General features: G+C 40.3%; 1 protein-coding gene across 12 annotated transcripts in view; it reads left to right on the top strand.

Annotated features, from left to right (window-relative positions):
- The window catches only part of ABI3BP (ABI family member 3 binding protein), a 155852-nt gene that overhangs the window by 105597 nt on the left and 32311 nt on the right, over nucleotides 1-17944 (top strand). For 8 of the 12 annotated variants that reach the window (XM_068160688.1, XM_068160693.1, XM_068160691.1 and 5 more), the window contains 13 exons: nucleotides 120-194; nucleotides 870-917; nucleotides 1475-1549; nucleotides 2621-2695; nucleotides 3846-3920; nucleotides 4865-4936; nucleotides 5408-5479; nucleotides 7704-7778; nucleotides 8222-8296; nucleotides 8619-8684; nucleotides 9590-9664; nucleotides 14255-14350; nucleotides 17570-17680. In XM_068160688.1, the coding sequence (XP_068016789.1) occupies nucleotides 120-194; nucleotides 870-917; nucleotides 1475-1549; nucleotides 2621-2695; nucleotides 3846-3920; nucleotides 4865-4936; nucleotides 5408-5479; nucleotides 7704-7778; nucleotides 8222-8296; nucleotides 8619-8684; nucleotides 9590-9664; nucleotides 14255-14350; nucleotides 17570-17680 (990 nt within the window). The remainder of the gene's footprint in view (nucleotides 1-119; nucleotides 195-869; nucleotides 918-1474; nucleotides 1550-2620; nucleotides 2696-3845; nucleotides 3921-4864; nucleotides 4937-5407; nucleotides 5480-7703; nucleotides 7779-8221; nucleotides 8297-8618; nucleotides 8685-9589; nucleotides 9665-14254; nucleotides 14351-17569; nucleotides 17681-17944) is intronic. The other 4 variants (XM_068160685.1, XM_068160687.1, XM_068160695.1 and 1 more) reach the window with 4 other exon arrangements.

The raw sequence follows: 17944 nt of genomic DNA, 5'->3' as shown, positions 1-17944 counted from the left end.
CACACCCCCACACCCACCCCCCATAATTCTTTGCAGAAAATGGATGTCTTGTCAATCACAAGATTTGTGTTGAATTATCATCCTCAATAACATGTTCAAACCTTTGCTCATCTTCACAGCTCCAAAAGAAAGCCAACGAGTCACTCCCAAGCCCAGAGCATCACCAAGTCCAGATGTACCACACACAAAGCCTGGTAAATACACTGTTGCTTTGTTGTGCTTCAGTAGTCCATGCTTATTTTGGGTTGTCTTTCCTCAATGAATGAAGTGTTGAGTACACATCTCTTCATATTACAAACAAATAGATGTTTCCAGTGATGAATGAATAAATAAAGACAGGGCTGATTTGTTATTTTAATGAGTTTTGATGAGCTGGTGTCTAGGTGTAGCGAGATTTCAATGCTTTTCAGCCACATGATAGCTGTCAGTGTTAGTAGCCCACATCAGGGTAGACAATATACAAACACTCTAAAAATGTTTTTTGAAAGAAATTGCCTCTCTTCTGTGGCTGTCAAAAGAGGTTTAGAGGAAACCATATTTGAGGGCATCTGAATACCTGTGACTCAAACCACACACAGGTTTCTGTGCCCTAGTAATGGAATTTGACCCTTGCAAATAGGGCTAGTATTAATATTTACATACTTGTTAACTTCCAAGCCTCTGTAGCAGGTGATGGTTCTGAGAGCATCAGCTGAACCTTCATCTTCAGTAAGAATATATTCACTAGTTCCATCAGTCAATGACTAAAAGAAACAATACACATGTAATTATGTGTTCCAATTTGAAAGTCAGTCATGTAAAAGGGACTACTTTTACCATTTTCCTTGTACTTATCACTAATCATGTGTACATTCTTATTTTTTCTTAAGTTTTAGCTCCTACCACATTTACATTTGAACAACCAGAGGCAGCAAAAGGTAAAGACATTACCTCGGGTTGATCATTGCTTTTCCCCCTGCTGCTTCTTGAGCAGACGTCTATATATCATCAGGCTGGTTTTCACAAGTCATCTGTCTGGGGTTTTCACTTATTTTCTTTTCTGCTTACTGAATGGAATTCTACTCTGTTCCAGGTATTGAAAGATTCCTAGCTGTTTTGTTGCCTTCATGGAAAATTTCCTTCACCCTCACACACATTGTCATTTCTTTGATGCTTCTAGGAGACAAGCATGCCACGGGTATTTCAATTACAAGCTCTGAAATACAGATGGAAACATCTCTGCTGTAGTTTTCTGCATCCTTTCAGTCTTTGTTGCCTGACTCCAGATTTTGCTTACTTGATCAATTTCCCATGGATGTTTTCATTCATTATTTTCTGTTCTTTTTAAGTTCCTGTATGTATGTGATAGTAATTTGTTTCAGTGTCATACAAGGATCTTGTTTTTCTTTGCATGCATGAGACATGCAGTGCCTGTGCAGCAAATCTCTCTGATTTCTGAAGAGTATAAATCCTTACACCAGCTCTTTTCTTTCAGCTCCTAAAGAACCACAACATACTCCTTTTAAACCTAAAGCAGCTCATACCCCAGATGCTCCACACAGCAAACCTGGTAAATTGTCTGGTCTTTTGTCAAGCTGCTCTTGATAACTCAGCAACTGCTTTCAGGGTGGGCAGTGGGAGGTGTTGTCAACAGTACATTTGCTGATGCTTATAGGAGTTTTAACTTTCTCAGTGAATCATTTAATCATTTTAAATCACTAAATATCATCTACAAAGCTGCATTTAAAATCTCACTGCTGGTGGAAACTACAACTGTTCCAGGGGGGGTTTACATATATAGACTATGTGTATACTACCAAAAGAAGAAACAGTAGTGGCCTGTGTGTTTAAAGGAATGATAAAATGCTATTCACAATGTGTACATGAGCAGCACCCTTCAGCTCTCTGCACCATGTTTTTGAAACTCTTAGGAGCTGTTGCAGCAGAATCATAGAATCAATAGGGTTGGAAAAGACCTCAAAGATCATCAAGTCCAACCAACAGTACATCTTCTTAATACCCACACTTTCATCCAGATTAGACTGAGATTTCCCTTCAGTTGTATTTTAGTTAGGAAACTCCCTATCATATATCTGACTTGTATAATATAATCAATAGAATAGGGTAGAGTAGAGTAGAGTAGAGCAGAGTAGAGTAGAGTAGAGTAGAGCAGAGCAGAATGGAATGGAATGGAATGGAATGGAATGGAATGGAATGGAATGGAATGGAATGGAATGGAATGGAATGGAATGGAATAGAAAGAATAGAATAGAATAGAATAGAATAGAATAGAATAGAATAGAATAGAATAGAATAGAATAGAATTAACCAGGTTGGAAAAGACCTTCAAGATCATCAAGTCCAACCTATCACCCAACACCATCTAATCAACTAAACCATGGTATTAAAGGGTTTCATTAAAGGGTTGTTCATTTTAAAATATCTAGGTGTTTGAAACAAAGAAACAAACAAAACCTCTACAACTATAAACCTCTGAGGGTAAATGCCCATCGCTGTTTTAAAGCATCCCTTTCATGGTACCTATAGCATAGTGCTGAAGGTCTGGGGGGTTTTAGGGGACAGGAGGGACAGGGAGAGTCTCTTCAGCATTCTGAGCATTTATTGACATTCTTTCCAACAGAAATCATTCCAACTTTTCGTGAGCCACACACTACTCTGATTCCTCATATTCCTGAAAGAACAAAGGCAACATTGGGTAATCGAGTGTATTTCATAAATAATCATTCTGTTTTGCATTCATGGCAGAGAAGACATTCTTAGAGAGAGATCATTACATGATATTAAAAATTAATAATGAAGTTTCACTCTGTTTCAAGGTACTAGGTAATAATGCATGAGTTCATGTACCCTTGAAGCTTCCTTTCCCCATCTTCTAGCCTATCCAGTCAGGATGATTCAATGCCTTCAGGTGTTACATATTTTCCAGCAAAAGGAGATTTTATTTAAAGAGCAGGTAGTACTTCCTGTAATTTCTGCATCTGAGGATAGTGTCACCCAAAAATATTCTTCTGCTTCATTCTTTATGGTAGAAAACACCTACAGAAGCAAATGATAAGGTGTCAACTGTATAGCATAATGCATACCAAAACAGACTAGCTATGTGACCTTCAAAACCAAATGGTAGCCAGCTTCTGGGCTAGCTTCTAGTCATCTATGTTGGGAAAACTTGCTTAAATACATAAAACCTTATATGAGAATTCATTCTTCTTATCTTAAATGTCAGATGTAGCTCAAATAAGAATAATGAATCCAAGCAGTAGTATTGCTTGAGCAATTGTGAAACATGCGGCAGGAGTATTGCTTGAGACAAATATTATGAAGACTTCTCACACTGGTGTGGATCACAGACTAGCAAGTTCTAGCATAACCTGTAGCAGTAAAAGATGCCTACATGGCAAGAATTTCTAACACAACAGTGAAGATAACAAGAGTGGATAGTTTAAATGTAAGAACAGAGAAGATCGTTTATAAATCAAGTCTGCTATGCAGGGTCCCCTAGAAACTAAGTCCTCAGATACTCAGGAGTGGCAGATGAGGAAGATGAAGGCTGCAACAGTCCATTTTTGCTCCATTATTCTGCTGTATACTGTTTGTGACTATGTTCTTCACTGCTTCATGAAAAGTTAACCTTTTTGTGTAATTTTGGAGAAACCTGTTTCTGTCAGCAGCCATTTAACTTGTTCTCCTTTCTTTGCAGTAATTCCACTTGATTAATTTTCAGTTTCACCCTTACATAATTTGTCTCACTACAGATCAGGTCATACTTCTTTTCCTTGTGTGCTGTGAAACCACTGGGGTGTTTTTTTTTCAGTTATTGTTCTGGGTGCTGTTTGTTTCTATTTCAGTTCCAACTGAAAAACAGTTTATTCCTACCAAGCAAAAAACATCTGAAAAACCAAGAGTGCCACACACCAAACCCGGTAAAGGAGTCATCCTTTTACTTCTCTGTGTTTGTTTCTAATCATTCTTTCCTTTAGCCTTGGAGGTTGTGCCTTTCAACAGAATTATTCATAACTGGTTTTGTGCTGAAATAAGTGCATTGCACCTAAGTCTGCCAAACTAAAGCATGCCAAAACTGCACTGAAAATAGCAGTGGAATTTGTAGTTTAGCATCAAAGATGGTTCTCCTCCTTTCTGTTACACATAAAAAAATAATGGCTAAAAAGTAGACATGTGAGTACTGACAGGTTTCAATAGACTGAATTCTCTCTGATTACTTCTCTGGAGTATCTGAAGTCTACTTTTCTGTATCACAAAGATAGTTCTCTGTGAGCATTTCTTTTAATCCATAAAATGCAACAGAACTCCTTTGCAATGTCTTGTACAACGAGCAACTGACATTTTGCAAGGGCTTATAATCATAAGACAAGGGGGAATGGATTGAAGATGGAAGATGGCAGGTTTGGACTGGATATCAGAAAGAAATTCTTTACAGTGGAGGGTGGAACTGACTGCCCAGGGAGGTTGTGGATGACCCCTCCCAGGAGCTGTCCAAGGCCAGGTTGGACAGGGTCTTGAGCAACCTGGCCTAGTGGAAGGTGTTACTACCCACGGCAGGGGAGTTTGATTTAGGGGACCACTAAATTCCTTTCCAGCCAAAACCATTGTATGATTCTGTGCTAAAACTGAAACAAAAATAATCTGGAAAACAGTTACAGGGGGCTGAGTCTCTTTCTATTTTTGTTACAGAAGGAATGCATATGAGAAACTAAAAGAAAGCTCATGTCTGTCAGCAGCTGATTTTAAAGCTATTCTCCTACTCTTTACTTTGGAGCATTTTGAAAGTTTTGGAACCAATGCAAATGTTACTCTGTTTCTATTGCAGTTGAATATTCTAAGATTCTTCACATTTTCTCCTTAACAGCAATACATCAGACAACTCCACAACCAATTGCAAAATCTTCTACTACCACTGAGCATTCAAGGGCAACACTGGGTAAATAAGTTTCCTTAAAGTTAAGATGCTGGCATTTTCAGCTTGTCAATAGGAGAAATTTCTGGAGAACATGCTCTGCTGGGGTGTTTTATGTAGCATCATTCCACTATCCTTCACTCTCTTTATGTGCATATGTTTCTTAATAGAGAGGAGTCTTAGTTCTAGCCTAAAACAGAAATAGCCCACAGCACATGTTTGGTCAGAAGACTTTGTCAGATGTCCAACCAAACTCAGTGGTCTCGTTCTTCTAGAGCCAGAATTTTAGCCACTAACTCAACTTATCCTGCAGCACAGGGCTGGGACTTCTCTGTGTTTTGGATAGACATTTTGTTTCAGGTTCCAGAAGCCCATGGAATTATTATTGTCTTTTTTTCCCCCCCCCCAGGCATTTGTGGCATGCATTTTCTGTGGGCTAAATATGGCATTGGATCGTGGATTCTCAAGAATAAAATGATATTCTTTTTCTTTCAGCTCCAAAAGAAACACTGCTTCCTTCCAAACCCAAAACATCTGTTGGGCCAGAAGTACTACAGACTAAAACTGGTAATTTAAACTTCATAACTTTAACAATGTTATTGTGGCACTGCCTCAGCTGCACTTCTTGCCCTCCTCGTTCAGGACTGCAATCATGTGATAGGCATGATCTGTAGGCAGAAACTAGTGTCATTGTTTATCTCAGACTATGTTAGTCATATCAAAGAAAATACCCAAGGTTCCATGGAGAGCAGAAATTAAGATGGTTGGCTTTTTTTTGGGTGATATTTATTGAATTGCTGGGCAGTAGCCATTAAAAATGTGAGGGATTCAATTAATTTCAATAAAAACATACTGCTGTACCCAGCTTCACTAAGTTATTTTCTTTTGGGGTATATAACTACCCTAAAGACATTGGCTTTGATTTCTTAAATACTTTTGAATCTTGGCTTACAGAATCTCAGTCCAAGATCCTTACTAAGAGTACTAAGGTCTCTACTTGACAGTTGGACTCATTGATCTTAGAGGTCTTTTCCAACTGAAACAATTCTGTGATTCTATGATTAGGGGTGCACAGTTATAATGAAGGATGATGGTACCTCAGCTTCACCCTGGGTGTAACTATGACAATCAAAACAAACAGTCCAGGAGAAAGATCTATTTTCAATAAGCCTTATTTTGAAGAGCTTTCTATTCAGTAATCAGGGTTAGAGTCTAAATACCAGTTGAGTGAGATGTCATGTTTTGGTAGCACTATAGAGTTAATTTTAGGTGAAGAAGTTTAGAAAACAGAACTTACAGACATTCCTTTCCTTTCAAATTTTAAATCATTGTAAGGATATATATGCAAAATAAACTACTGTTAAGAAAGTTGTTAAAAACAAATGGCATTGTTTAGCCACTGCCCTTTCCAGCTTCCCTATTTTAACCTCATCTCTGAAACACAGAGACATATCTTTGTCTACCATCTGGATGAGAGAATTGAGTGCATCCTCAGCAAGATTGCAGATAAGACTAAATTGGGTGGGGATGTTGATCTCCTTGAGGGTAGGAAGGCTGTACAGAGGGATCTGGACAGGCTGGATAGATGGGCCTACGTCAAGTGTGTGAGGTTTAACAAAGCCAAGTGCTAGGTCCTGCACTTGGGTCACAACAACACATGCATGTTACAGGACTGGGGCAGAGTGGTTGGAAAATTGACTAACAGAAAAGAACCTGAGGGTGCTGGTGGACAGCTGGCTGAACACAAGCCAGCAGTGTGCCCAGGTGGCCAAGAAGGCCATCAGCATCCTGGCCTGGATCAGCAATAGTGTGGTAAGCAGGAGTAGGAAAGTGATCAAGTGATCACCCCCCTGTGCTTGGCCCTGATGAGGCCACACCTTGAATACTAGAAGACAGACATTGAGGTCCTGTAGTATGTCCAAAGAAGGACAACAAAGCTGGTGAAGACTCCAGAGAACAAGCCTATGAGGAGCAAGCTGAGGGAACTGGGATTTGTCAGTCTGTAGAAGAGGAAGCTGAGGGGAGACCGTACTGATCTCTACAGCTACCTGAAAGGAGGTTGGAGTGAGATGAGTGTTGGTCTCTTCTCCCTAATATCAGGTATTAGGATGAGAGGAAATGGCCTGAAACTGTGGCAGGGGAGGTTTAGGCTGGATATTAGGAAACATTTCTTAATTGGAAGAGTAGTCAGGCTTCAGAATAGGCTTCCAGATGGGTGCTGAGAGCCACAGTCCCTGGAGGTGTTCAAGAAAAGTATGGACATAGCTCTTTGGGACATGGTTTGGTGGCTGTGGTGGTCTTAGGTTCATGGTTGGACTTGATCATCTTTTCCAGCCAGAACAATTCTATGATTCTGTGTAGTGTGTGCCTCTGCTTGTCAGTCTCTCCCTTGTCATCCAGTAACCTGGATATCTTTTGCTGTATTCAATCAAATTTGAGTGAGGGAAGAATGTCTGAAAGGTAAATGTGTTACTACAAGCTTTTAGAATTTTTTTTAGGGAAGTGCAAATTAAGACATTCAGTGTGAGCAAAACCAAACTCTGTCAGAGCTCCCACCTTTAGGGCATTTGTTCTGAAGTCGGTGGGGGCCCAGCAGAATAGTTGCACTGTCTAGCTGTAAGCATGAAAATACATCCAGACTAATCAGAACACGTGTCTGTCTGATGTCTGTTCGAATTGTCTTAGCAGATGTGTCTTAGACAGGACTTTAGGAAACAAAGGACAGAGATCCTTTGTGAAATTCATCTTCTTTAATTTCACTTCTCACAGAACAATGTTTTATTTCTTGTAGCTCCAAGGGCAACACACCTGGGATCAATTAACCTTATAACAGTTCATGTTGTTGATGGGTCCAAAATGACTTTGGGTAATGAGAATACAATGTCAGACTATTTGTCATAAAACTTCACTTTCTCTGCTTTTGCTCTATGGCTAAGCCTACATTTTAATCAACAGAAATGTCTTAATATTTGTCTTTATTGCATGTTCATTTGTTAGTTCCATTCCAGTGCATGTAAAGAATGTGATGGTTTTAAGTTCTTCCAGCCATTTTTTCTTCCATGTAATCCGTCCTGTAATGGACAAGGCTGAGAAGCCATTTAAAAAGGCACTGCCTGATCATCTTTTGCCTGCCTTACTAATGATATGTATCTTCCCAGTCTTGAAAAGTCTGTATAAAGTCTTGATAAATTCTTGATAAAGTCTTTACAAAGTGCACAAAGACAGTTTGAATTTTCCTTCCACCTGTGGTGTCTTAGCTTTAAAATGAAATTATTTGCACCTAACAAGCAATAATATCTTCACTTTCAGCTCCTAATGAAACGTACCACATTTCACCCAAGCCCAAAACTGCTCTGGCAACTGAAATTCCACGGTTCAGTTCAGGTAATTCTTAGGATGTACATAAATGGTTGTAGTGAGAGTCTGTAGCCCTTAAGTAAAATCAGTGTGCTTTAAGGTTTGATGATCTGCTCACGAATATCTGTGTAACTCTTTCAGATATACAACACAAAAATGTATTTTCCCCCTCCTCAGATGATTTTTGTTCGTTGCTCTGAAAATAAAGGTTCCATAAATATTGCCTCAAACCCACAGAATTCTCTAGTACCCATTTTGCTGTATGCCATTGGTGCATGGAGCTTTTTTTCTGATGAATTACACTCTCCCTTTTACCTATAGGATTTAAACTGAATCTTGTTTCTTCTAGCACCTCATAAAACACGTCTCACCTCTGCAAGACCAAGGCCATCTGATAAACCACAGACCAGACCTGGTAATAACCATTTATTCAATTTGGGATGGGGAAGAGGTTAATTAATTGATTTCACCTATTCTCAGTGAAATTTTAAAAGTTGCTGGGAAAAGAGGGGAACAAAATAACAAAAAGAAAAAGGAAGAAGAAGAAAATAACTTACTTCTCCTTTTAATTAACCTTTTAATTAAGTATACTTTTAATTAAGTATAAATGTAAAGCTGTTTCAAATGAGACCAGTGTGGCAGTGTAATATTGTACCGGTGTACCATTAAGCTGGCAGTGTACCCAGGCATCCTGGCCTGAATCAGGAACAGCATGGCCAGCAGGAGCAGGGAGCTCATTCTGCCCCTGTTTGGAGCACAAGCCCTATGAGGAGAGGCTGAGAGTGCTGGAGTTGCTTACCCTGGAGAGGAGGAGGCTCAGGGGAGACCTTATTGCTCTCTACAACTACCTGAAGGGAGGTTGTAGCCAGGTGGGGGTTGATCTCTTCTCCCAGGCAACCAGCACCAGAACAAGAGGATACAGTCTCAAGCTGCACCAGGAGCGGTTTAGGCTGGATGTTAGGAAGAAGTTCTTCACAGAGAGATTGCCCATTGGAATGTGCTGCCCAGGGAGGTGGTGGAGTCACCATCACGGGAGGTGTTTAGGAAGAGACTTGATGGGGTGCTTGGTGCCATGGTTTAGTTGATTAGATGGTGTTGGGTGATAGGTTGGACTTGATAATCTCAAAGATCTCTTCCAACCTGGTTAATTCCATTCCATTCCATTCCATTCCATTCCATTCCATTCCATTCCATTCCATTCCATCATCACAGCAATACCTTTTAGTCTCTGATGAGGAATTGTTGGAATCATATAAAAGTCTTTTGGGTCTTCTTCTCACTGGACTTTTTTCTTCTTTTTCTTTTTTTTTGGTCTCACAGTTCTTGGTGAAACCACAGTAGCACCAGCAAGAACGAAAGCTCCTGGACGGCCAAAGTGGATTGTGCCATCACCAGGTAAAGCTGTGGTTTGGCAATTCTTTTTAACTTCTCTGTAAAAGACAGAATGTGACTTCCTCAGTTGTCTTGAGCCATGATAGGTATTTCATTGTGTTTGATTATACTACTTCTCAGAGTATGGTAAACAATTGCTGCTATTGGTCATGCTATATAATTCCAAGTGCCATTATGAAATGCTATTGACAAGCAACCAGTGTAAACTCACAGGTAGATTATTATGTGGCTACTGGTTTCTGATGATTTTTAGATGATAAAAGTCTTTTGAAAGCAACTCCATGAAGAAGGACCTTGGAGTCCTGGTGGACAGTAAGCTGACCACGACAGAGCAAGGTGCCTTCTCATTATGAAAATTGTGCCCATCAGGTTCTCTCTCCTGGCCCTCTGCTCTGCCCTAGTGAGGTCTCCTTTGGAGTATTGTGTTGAGTTGTGAGCTCCCCAGTTCAAAAGGGACAGGGCACTACTAGAGATTGTCCAATGGAGGCTATGAGGATGATGAAGGGCCTGGAATATCTTTCTGATGAAGAAAGACTGAGAGACCTCATTAGCACCAGTGCAAAGACCTTTCACCTCATGGAGATTGTGCTTGGCAGCTGCAGGGCGCAGATGATAAGCAGTGGAGTTTGTTTTTTCCAGCAGCAGCACATGGGATTGTGGCTGGTTTCCTGGCAGGCTTTTCAGTTTCCTGGCTAGCTGTAGTGCCAGGTGGTAAACTTGACTGTGGGAAAGAGGCCTCCTCGTGACCAACATTCCTTTCAGTTTTCTACCATATTTTAGCCATTTTGCCTTGAATTTTATTTTACTGATGTGGGGGTTTTTATTTGTTTTAGTGTGCTTAACATCTTGCTCAGGTGGAGGCTTTTTAATTCAATCTGAATTGTTTAAAAGCTTCTCACGTTCTGTTATGCTTCTGGACAGCCTTCAGCAAACTAACTTTGAGCAACATTTGCATTTCCCATGTGAAAGAGAGAGAGAGAGTTCATTATCATTAATGTGGCCATCAACTTTGTATTCTATTTTATTTTCATTTTGGAATCTGTGGGTGTACAGCCAAGTTCTAGAGGAACTCAAGTATTGAGGTATTTCAGTCTGTTTTATCAGAGATACTTTTTCCAGTTCTTCCCTTAAAAGAATCCACCTTCTAAGGGGATTTCTGCTATTAAAAATGCAGTGGTTAGTTTTAACCACTTTTAGTGGTTTAGTTAGTGGTTTAGTTTAGTGGTTTAGTTAGTGGTTTAGTTTAGTGGTTTAGTTAGTTTAGACCATATCAATATTTTCAGGAACAAAAAAAGGTAGAAGAAGACACAAACTCTCATGCAAGCAAGAGATTTATTTAGAATAAACCTTTATTTAGAATAAACCAAACCAGGTTGGAAGAGACCTTCAAGAGCATCGCGTCCAACCCATCAACCAATCCAACCCACCTAAACAACTAACCCATGGCACCAAGCACCCCATCAAGTCTCCTCCTGATTTATTCTCAATTCTGTTAAAAGCTTGGATAAATGTTGGAGTCCAAATGCTTGTAATAAGCAAACTACCTTAGCTAGCATTAGGTGAATGCTATGATAAATACAGTAAGCAGTTTGATAGTGAAGGTACCTTGTAAGAAAACACTAACAAGCTTCTATGTAACTTTAAAGTGCATTGAAGCATTCAAAAGGAGAGTCTGTCAACAGGGAAATCTGGTGGTTTGATCAGCTTTTTTTAACTGAAAGTTTGACTGATTTTCATTAGTAGGCAGTGGAAGTTTCTGGGGGCAAAAAAAGAAATAGTTAATTCTTCTTTCTAGAATGTCCATAATATTTTGTTCATTCCTAGCTGATGTAACTTAGCAAAGATTGTGATTCTAAATTGGGTTATAAGGAGCAAGACAGGGATAGGGCTTTCTGTAGACATTATTAAGAGGCAAAAGTGAATTCATGGGTACTTGAGAGATTTAATGGGATTTAGTCAATGTTTGGGTGTATTTTGTTAATGTGTTTGTTGTGAGGATAGGATAGGATAGGATGGGATGGGTTGGGATGGGATGGGATGGGATAGGATAGGATAGGATAGGATAGGATAGGATAGGATAGGATAGGATAGGATAGGATAGGATAGGATAGGAATGGAATGGAATAGAATAGAATAGAATAGAATAGAATAGAATAGAATAGAATAGAATAGAATAGAATAGAATAGAATAGAATAGAATTAACCAGGTTGGAAAAGACCTTCGAGATCATCAAGTCCAACCTATCATCCAACACCATCTAATCAACTAAACCATTGCAACGAGCACCCCATCAAGTCTCTTCCTAAACACCTTCAGTGATGACCTCCCTGGGCAGCCCATTCCAATGGCCAGTCACTCTTTCTGTGAAGAACTTCTCCCTAACCTCCAGCCTACACCTAAGAAACTAAATATACTAGATAGACTTGGACTATGACCAGCTGGACAGATGGGCAGAGTCCAATGGGATGGCATTCAACAAGTCCAAGTGCCGAGTGCTGCACTTTGGCTACGGCAATCCCATGCAGAGGTACAGGCTGGGGTCGGAGTGGCTGGAGAGCTCCCAAACAGAGAGGGACCTGGGTGTGCTGATCGACAGCCACCTGAATATGAGCCAACAGTGTGCCCAGGTGGCCAGGAGGGCCAATAGCATCCTGGCCTGCATTAGGAATAGTGTGGCCAGCAGGAGCAGGGAAGTCATTGTGCCCCTGTGCTCTGCTTTGGTTAGGCCACACCTTGAGTACTGTGTCCAGTTCTGGGCCCTTCAGTTTAAGAAGGACATCGAAACACTTGAACATGTCCAGAGAAGGGCAACAAGGCTGGGGAGAGGCCTTGAGCACAAGCCCTATGAGGAGAGGCTGAGGGAGCTGGGATTGTTTAGCCTGGAGAAGAGGAGGCTCAGGGGTGACCTCATTGCCCTCTACAACTACCTGAAGGGTGGTTGTAGCCAGGAAGGGGTTGGCCTCTTCTCCCAGGCAATCAGCACCAGAACAAGAGGACACAGTCTCAAGCTGCACCAAGGGAGGTTTAGACTCGAGGTGAGGAGGAAGTTCTTCACCAAGCGAGTCATTCGTCATTGGAACGGGTAGCCCAGGGAGGTGGTGGAGTCATCGACCCTGGAGGCGTTCAAGGGGAGATTGGACGTGGCACTTGGTGCCATGGTCTAGTCATGGGGTCTGCGTTGATAGGTTGGACTCGATGATCCTCGAGGTCCTTTCCAACCTAAGTGATACTGTGATACTGTGATGCTGTGATCTTCCCAGTGCCTCTTCTCCCTTGAATACCATTGCAATGAAACACTGATCAGCACTCTGCTGCTGTGTATATCTGAAGATCTAATTAACCACTTTAGTTACCTGAAGACAGATTGCAGTTACATAAAACCACATGATGTGTTTGGAAATTTAGTCACAGAGGCCAGGCACTATAAGCCTCATTACTTTAATCTTAAGCAACATGTCCATACTACAGACTTGCAGATTCCTAAGGAATACCCAGCAAAAAAAAAATGGTCAAATAGTAACATAACTGAAAAATTACCAGCTTCATGCAGCTAAAATACTAGTTTAATCTCAAAGACCAAACTCAGCACCAGATTTATAAACCTGATTGTAATGCTCAGGTCATGCTGGGAAAGGGTTGGAATTTGGTAGTTCAGTTTTGAGATTTATTTTAAATACATTAGCTTTCAGGGTTTTATTTTTCTATGTCATGAGAGAGAGTAATTCTCTTTGTTTTTCTTAATCTCTTTGTTTCACCAACATGATGCAATTGCAATCCATCTCCTCAGCCTACCTTATACAGATGTTTTATAAAGCAAATATAATTATTTGGATGATAGGCTGGACACAATGATCTTGAAGGTCTCTTCCAACCTGGTCTATTCTATTCTATTCTATTCTATTCTATTCTATTCTATTCTATTCCATTCCATTCCATTCCATTCCATTCCATTCCATTCCATTCCATTCTATATAGAGTAAGAATACCAATTTAGCAGTCTGGCTGTACTATAAATATCAGCATGTAAAATAGTTCTTCTGTACCAGGAGTCATTGTGTTGATCTTCTAATGCCCCTTGCTTCAGGTTGTTTAGAATGTGTTTATGTAATTTTTAAGCAGGATTTTCCACTGCATACACACTGAATTTTATATACACTTTCCCTCCACTACTCCAAATATGGAATATGTTTCAGTCAAAATTGCTCTAGCCATTCAATCCAGAAGAAAACCAAAGATACTGTTTTTAGGGAGAAGAACTTTGCTTTCAGCAAGGATCAATGGGCATTTTATTCTATATACTGAAAACCAAAAATGTTCTCTGTGTTTATCTTTCTATCAATTTTGGTTTAACTCACCTATTATCTCTTAATCTTAGTAACTCTCTCTTTCTGAATAAGCTTCTTTCAATGAATGTTTAAAATTAAATTGCAGGCTCTCTAACCACAGATCACTTTCTACTTACTTGAATAGGAAGAAACCAGTTATCATTAAGTTATCAGTAAAAACATAAGTGGGCCATAGATGCTAGGTTTGAACACACAATATACAAGTGTTCCATGGCTTGGTAGATACTCATTTTCATTTTTTCACAGAAGGTGTGTATACACCTGAGGATATCACCAGGCAACTTGGTGTGGATGTGAAAAAGCCTTTGGAATACGTTGATACCTGGGAAAAGCCAATTTCTGGTAAGGTTCAAGGGAAAAAAACCAAACCCTAAAGTTATGAAAAACAAAAGCACCTTTTTGTGCCTTTCCTACACAAAAACGCACCTCAACTAAGAACAGAAAATAATTCATAGAATCATTAAGATTGGAAAACACCTCTAAGATCCTTAAGCCCAACCTTCTACCCAACTCCTCCATGACCACTAGACCATGTCCAAAAGTGACACATCTGCTTGTGTTTTGACTGCACTTCAAAGGGAAGCCAGTGAATGCATCTCAGCCATCCTCATCAATATGCCTTCTCTTGTCTCCAGAATGCTACTCAAAGAAATAAAAACACCTCATGGTCATTATTTAATCACTAATCCATGCCATATGTTTAAAAGTGACCACAGCCAATGTTGTATGCATTAGGAATAGTGTGGCCAGCAGGAGCAGGGAAGTCATTGTGCCCCTGTACTCTGCTTTGGTTAGGCTGCACCTTGAGTACTGTGTCCAGTTCTGGGCCCCTCAGTTTAAGAAGGACATCAAAACACTTGAATGTGTCCAGAGAGGGGCAACAAGGCTGGAGAGAGGCCTTGAACAAAAGCCCTATGAGGAGAGGCTGAGGGAGCTGGGATTGTTTAGCCTGGAGAAGAGGAGGCTCAGGGGAGACATCATTGCCCTCTACAACTACCTGAGGGGTGGTTGTGGCTGGGAAGGGGTTGGTCTCTTCTCGCGGGCAACCAGCACCAGAACAAGAGGACACAGTCTCAAGCTGCACCAGGGGAGGTTTAGACTCGAGGTGAGGAGGAAGTTCTTCACCGAGCGAGTCATTCGGCATTGGAACGGGGTGCCCAGGGAGGTGGTTGAGTCATCGACCCTGGAGGTGTTCAAGAGGAGATTGGTCGTGGCACTTGGTGCCATGGTCTAGTCATGGGGTCTGTGTCGATAGGTTGGACTCGATGATCCTCGAGGTCCTTTCCAACCTAAGTGATACTGTGATACTGTGTATCTTTGTCATCAAACAGCCACAACATTGGAAGCACTGGTTATTTTTCTTCAGACTAATAGCTGCTGCATAGCAAAGGGAGGGTAAGATGAGTGCACAACCAGATTGTCCTCCCACTTATGAGAATGCTTTGTTGACTATTAGGATTGTTAGGAAAATTAGACTGTTTAGGCTTGAAGCAAAATAACAGTGTAGATGATAGGGTTGTGTGCTGTAACAGGCTGGACAGTTTTACTTTTCTAGCAACTCTTGCCATCACATTTTCAAAACACTCCAGATATTTTTTACTGAAGGACAGCTTCCCCAATTAGGCCTGCAAAAAGAGACCTTTTGTATTTCACTTTTTCTAGTCATCTTCTTTGAAATCTTCCATTTAATCTAAAAGCTGTAGAACATATAATGTTTGTATGCCACATGTGTGGACACAATCATGCACACAAACATGTAAACACCCTTACACTTAGAGGATTTCTTTGTTGTACTAAGCACAATCAAGAAAAGAACTTGGTTTAGCTGTGTGTTAGTGGCATAAAAACTGTCTGAAAAGAAAATCTGTCCAATTTTACTCTTGGATTTGCTGCAGGTGCTTTTACTAGCTGTGTCTTACTCTGAAAAGATGTTAGGTTGAAAAACACAGGCACAAAGATCTGCTTCTAACAAATTTATAAACTGCTTTTTGCTCTTACTCCCTGCTGAATTTCCTTTGCAGCTAATTTACCTGCACAAAGACAAGAGCCTATCTTGATAGCTGAGCACTGATGTTTTATCTTTTTGAAGTTTATTCAATCTGGAGATCACGCTTGGCAAAGATAAGGCCAGCTACTCTTAGTAGTAGCTGGATGTAGACAGTAAACTGTACACAAGGGTAGTGCTCTGCATTTTTCTGTTCCTGAATGTCAGGCAGTGGGGTGTACTTAAGTAAATCCAGCTTGTGATTTGCAGGGACTGGAATTTTTTTATGTACATAGTTCTGACAGCACATCTACATCTGCTTTTACTCATCTTATGACATGAGATGTTTTAAGTTAAGCCTTTAGAGCTTTTTAAGTAAGCCAATACCTTTAACTATAGTCATAAAAGACAGTTGGGTATGGTTGTTGAAATTAACTACCACTGTTTTGCCCTTCTCTTGTATACATCTGAGATCTCAGCTCTCTCCATGAGGTCTTAATAAAGAATCATGAAATTGTTTCAGTTGGAAATGTCCTCAAAGACCATCAAGTCCAACCATGCTCCCTTCTTACCCACAGTTACTCTCTTTATAGCATAAATTGAGGTCTGATAAGCAGGGGCCAAGTTACTCTGTGTAGCCAGTAACTCAGTATCAAGCAACCTGCATGTTTGTTGACATTGGCAGCATTTTAAGAACTATACTACTCTTGAGGGTTTTACACTGCTAGATACAAACCCTCCTTTGTTAAATAAATGTTGCACATATTTCCCAGTTTGTTTGGTGTTTTTCTTGGGGAAAGATGTGCAAAAGTGAATAGTGGAAGGAAAATCCTTTCCTTTGAATAATAAAATCCTTTACAATTGCCTGGAAAATACAGCAAAATGTTTTGCAAGTATGAATTAAGGGGCTTAGGTTCTCTCTTAGGACTTGGTTGTCAAAGGACCTTACCAGATGAGTTTAATAGGTACTGGCTGGAGCTGCACATTGAAATAATCTAGTTGGGTGCTTCAGGAGTAACTGTCTCTAGCCAAGTCAGTGCATGAACTGAGAGTGACCTTATTCATATTTTCACTTTTTAAAGGCATAGCAGAAAGTGACCACAACGATAATTTCTCTTGTGATACACTTTTGCTTCAAGCTGAGGGTGACCTGGTTTGTCACTTAGAAAGTGCAAATGATCCACAATTTTGAGAGTAAGATACTGAAAAGGGTTCCAAGGACACTGAGATGATGGTTACTGTGAGAAGAAATGTCCCAGGTGCTGCCAGGATGTTACCATTGACAGAAATGAGTAACTACACAGAAAATGAATTGCTGAAACACATGTACAAAGTCTCGAAGGAGCTACATTTTTTCAGTGTAATCTTGGGTTTAAAACTCCATGGCACATACTTCTCATAGAATTTAAGGCTGAAAATGCAACTCCGTTCAGCTCCTAACCTCACCTCTCCACTTTTGATACTAAAGGAGAAATAAAACCTTGCTTGAGAAGTCAGACTATAACTTGTAAGGGGTTTCTGATTTTCTGGAATTTGAGGCTAAATAATTAATAACACCATCTTGTCATGTCATTCAGTCACTACATCACCTGGCCCTCGGCATCCACCTATACCTCCTGTCAAGCCTACACAAATGCGAAGAAAACCTCTGCCTCCAAACACTGTGACTGGTAAACCAGGGAGTCCAGGTATCTCAACCTTTTCCCTATACATATTTCATTATGTGTGAGATAAAATTGAACTGATCAGCAGTGTGCAGAAGAATTTGAACTGATCAGCAGTGTACAGAAGAATTTTATAGTATAGATTCTTTTTCTCCAACCTGTGATATCTATAGGAAGTAGCCTTCTCGAACATACAGACCTTGTGTCTTTGGTCTTCATAGGTGAACTCTGTTTTCTGCCTTTGTTTTCCCATTCTAATTATATCAAAATCATCCCTAGTATGGGAGT

Source organism: Melanerpes formicivorus, unplaced genomic scaffold (genome assembly GCF_026170545.1).
Source record: "Melanerpes formicivorus ecotype bairdi unplaced genomic scaffold, bMelFor1.0.p_v2 SCAF_51, whole genome shotgun sequence".
Lineage (NCBI taxonomy): Eukaryota > Metazoa > Chordata > Aves > Piciformes > Picidae > Melanerpes > Melanerpes formicivorus.
The sequence above is the reverse complement of the archived record's forward strand: the minus strand, read 5'-3'. Positions and strand labels throughout refer to the sequence as shown.